The sequence below is a fragment of the Lathyrus oleraceus genome, chromosome 4 (genome assembly GCF_024323335.1).
Source record: "Lathyrus oleraceus cultivar Zhongwan6 chromosome 4, CAAS_Psat_ZW6_1.0, whole genome shotgun sequence".
NCBI lineage: Eukaryota > Viridiplantae > Streptophyta > Magnoliopsida > Fabales > Fabaceae > Lathyrus > Lathyrus oleraceus.
The window spans coordinates 463,813,023-463,816,031 of NC_066582.1; the positions used below are offsets into that span (position 1 = coordinate 463,813,023).

General features: G+C 39.4%; 1 protein-coding gene across 1 annotated transcript; it reads left to right on the forward strand.

Moving 5' to 3' along the window:
- Positions 1–2,016: 2,016 nt before the first annotated feature.
- Positions 2,017–2,739, forward strand: LOC127137974 (uncharacterized). Its single transcript, XM_051064380.1, has one exon. It carries the CDS (start codon positions 2,017–2,019, stop codon positions 2,737–2,739), a length of 723 nt encoding a protein of 240 aa, XP_050920337.1.
- The last annotated feature ends 270 nt before the right edge of the window (positions 2,740–3,009 follow it).

The window sequence follows — 3,009 nt, forward strand, 5'->3', positions numbered from 1 at the left end:
ACTTAAGTGGGTTTTTTAGCTTGTAGCCCACACAAGTGGTTCTATAAATAGAACTCTTGTGCAGAAGCATTTGTGCAGTTGCAATTTCGTTTCTCTCTCTCTCTCTCTCTCTCACTCAAATCCTTCATTCGTAACAGCTAACACTGAGATTGAAGGAATCTGTTCGTGTGGACTAAGTAGAGGCGTCGTCACCATTCAACGTTCGTGATTGCTCCGTAGATCTGCATCAAAGTTTCAATCTCCATAAAAGGTAACGGTTCTATCACTGATCATGCCCATTCGTAAGGATCACTAAAGGAGATTTTTTTTTTAAAATTCCGCTACGTTTTGGATCGCACTTCTCCTTCACTATGCAATCCCTTCGTAGGATGAACCACATAACAACATCGTTGCCCCTACCATCGAGGCTAATAATTTTGAGCTAAAACCTTTGTTGTTGTCAGCCGTACAGCAAAACCAATTTTCAGGTAGTGTCACGAAGGACCCGAACCTACATTTGTTAGTGTTTTTGCAATGCGCAGACACAGTGAAAGCAAATGGTGTCAGCCCCGAAGCTATAAGACTAAGTCTTTTTCCTTTCTCATTAAGAGATAAAGCTAAAGCTTGGCTCCAGTCTCTACCATCCAACTCTGTCACTATGTGGAACGAGTTGAAGAAAGTTTTCTTAGCACGATATTTCCCACCTAGTAAGACGACAATGTTAAGATCCCAAATAAACGGGTTTAAACAAAAAGATAACGAATCACTTTTTGAATCTTGGGAGAGATACAAAGACATGATGAGGATTTTTCCACATCACGATCTAGAAGAGTGGTTGATCATCCATACCTTTTACAACGGTCTCCTGTACAACACAAGATTGACAATAGACGCCGCCGCAGGTGGCGCACTGATGGATAAACCCTATAATGAGGCCTATCAACTTATCGAAAGTATGGCCCATAATCATTACCAGTGGGGAAGCAAAAGAACCTCCTTAGAGAAACCTCCAATGAAAGGCGGTATGTACGAAGTAAGTAGTCTTGACCATGTCAATGCTAAGGTAAACGCTCTTACATAAAAGATAGACAACTTGACCATAACACCCGTAGCCATCGTGGCTACCGTAGCACCAAACTGCGAGATATGCGGAGTTCCTGGGCATGCTGCCCCTAAATGTCAACTTTTGACAGGAGTCTCCACATACCAGGTGAACTATGCTCAGGGAAACCCTTACTCAAACACCTATAACCCAGGTTGAAAGAACCATCCTAACTTTTTGTACAAAAACAATAATGCATTGTATTCACCTAACCAAGCACCTGTTGTACCACCAGGATATCATAAAGCTTCCACAAATACTCAAAATGCTCCTAGGAAGTCAAACCTAGAAATAATGATGGAAAACTTCATAGCTACCCAAGCCCAAACAAATAAGGATTTCCTAAATCAAAACATACACACTAGTGAGTAAATCAAGCCGTTATCAAACAAGGTAGACGCTTTAGCCACCCATAAAAAAATGTTGGAAACACAAATTTCACAAGTGGCTCAACAACAAGCACGTACTGCTGCTCCTACAGGCATATTTCCTGGACAGCCGCAACCAAACCCGAAAGGTCATGCAAATGCTATTATACTATGAAGTGGGACAGAACTAGACAGACCGACCGACCCTAGGATTCAAAACCCATCCATGCACCAAACCCTGGTAAGGTAACTGAGAAAGAGAACGGACTAGAGGAAGATAAAAGTGAATAGGTCATAGAGAAAGAAGAACCTTATGTGCCTTCACCACCGTATAAACCTCATATCCCTTATCCTTAAAGACTTGTTAAATCTAAAAGTGTAGGGCAATTAAAAAAAATTCGTAGAGCTTCTAAAATAATTGAATATCACAATACCCTTTACGGAAGCTATCACTCAAATGCCTTCATATGCTAAGTTCTTTAAGGAAATCATATATAACAAGAAGAAGATAGAGGATAATGAAATTGTTACACTTACTGTTGAGTGTAGCACCATAATAAAAAAAATATGACTCCTAAGTTGAAAGACCCAGAGAGTTTCTCCATACCCTGTGTAATAGGAAAGTTTATCATAGACAAAGCACTATGCGACTTACGAGCCAGTATTAGCTTAATGCCCTTGTCCATATGTGAAAGGCTTAAAATGGGAGAACTAAGACCTATTAGGATGTCCGTACAACTTGCAGATGGTTTTGTTAAATTTCTCGTAGGTATGTTAGAAAATGTTCCGATACGTATAGGTCAATTCTATATTCCTACTAATTTCATAATCATGAATATAAAAGAGGATTCCAACATCCCTGTCATATTAGGAAGACCATTCCTAGCCACTGTCGGAGCTATTATATATGTTAAGAGAGGCAAGATTACCTTTGAAGTTGGTGAGGAAAAAGTCGAATTTATTTTGACGCAATTCTTAAAGGAACCAGCTATAGACGATACATGTTGTCTACTGGATGTCATCGACGAGTGTATAAGAGAAATGGAGAATGAACAAACATCATACTCAAAAATACAGAAAATTCCAAAGCCTCATACTTTTAAAGATGAAAATTGGAGTAAGGAATACCCAGATTACAACCTAAGAGAATGCCTAGAACTAACGCCCGATCATATGCCTTGCCCAAAGAAACCAGCCCTAGAACTTAAAACGCTACCCAAAAATCTAAGGTACGAATTCCTAGACACCGAACTCGAGCGACCTGTAATAGTCAATGCAGACTTATGGTAGATAGAGACCGAAAAACTTCTACACGTTTTAAGAAAATATCCAATTGCTTTAGGCTACAATATCTCAAATATAAAAGGAATAAGCCCTTCCATATGCATGCATCGCATAATGCTAGAAGAAGATATTAAGACCTCTAGAGAATATCAAAGAAGGATAAATCCCATTCTGAGTGATGTAGTAAAGAAAGAAGTGCAAAATATGTTAGAAGCAGGGATTATCTACACAATATCCGATAGTCAATGGGTCAGCCCAATACATGTCGTACTGAAG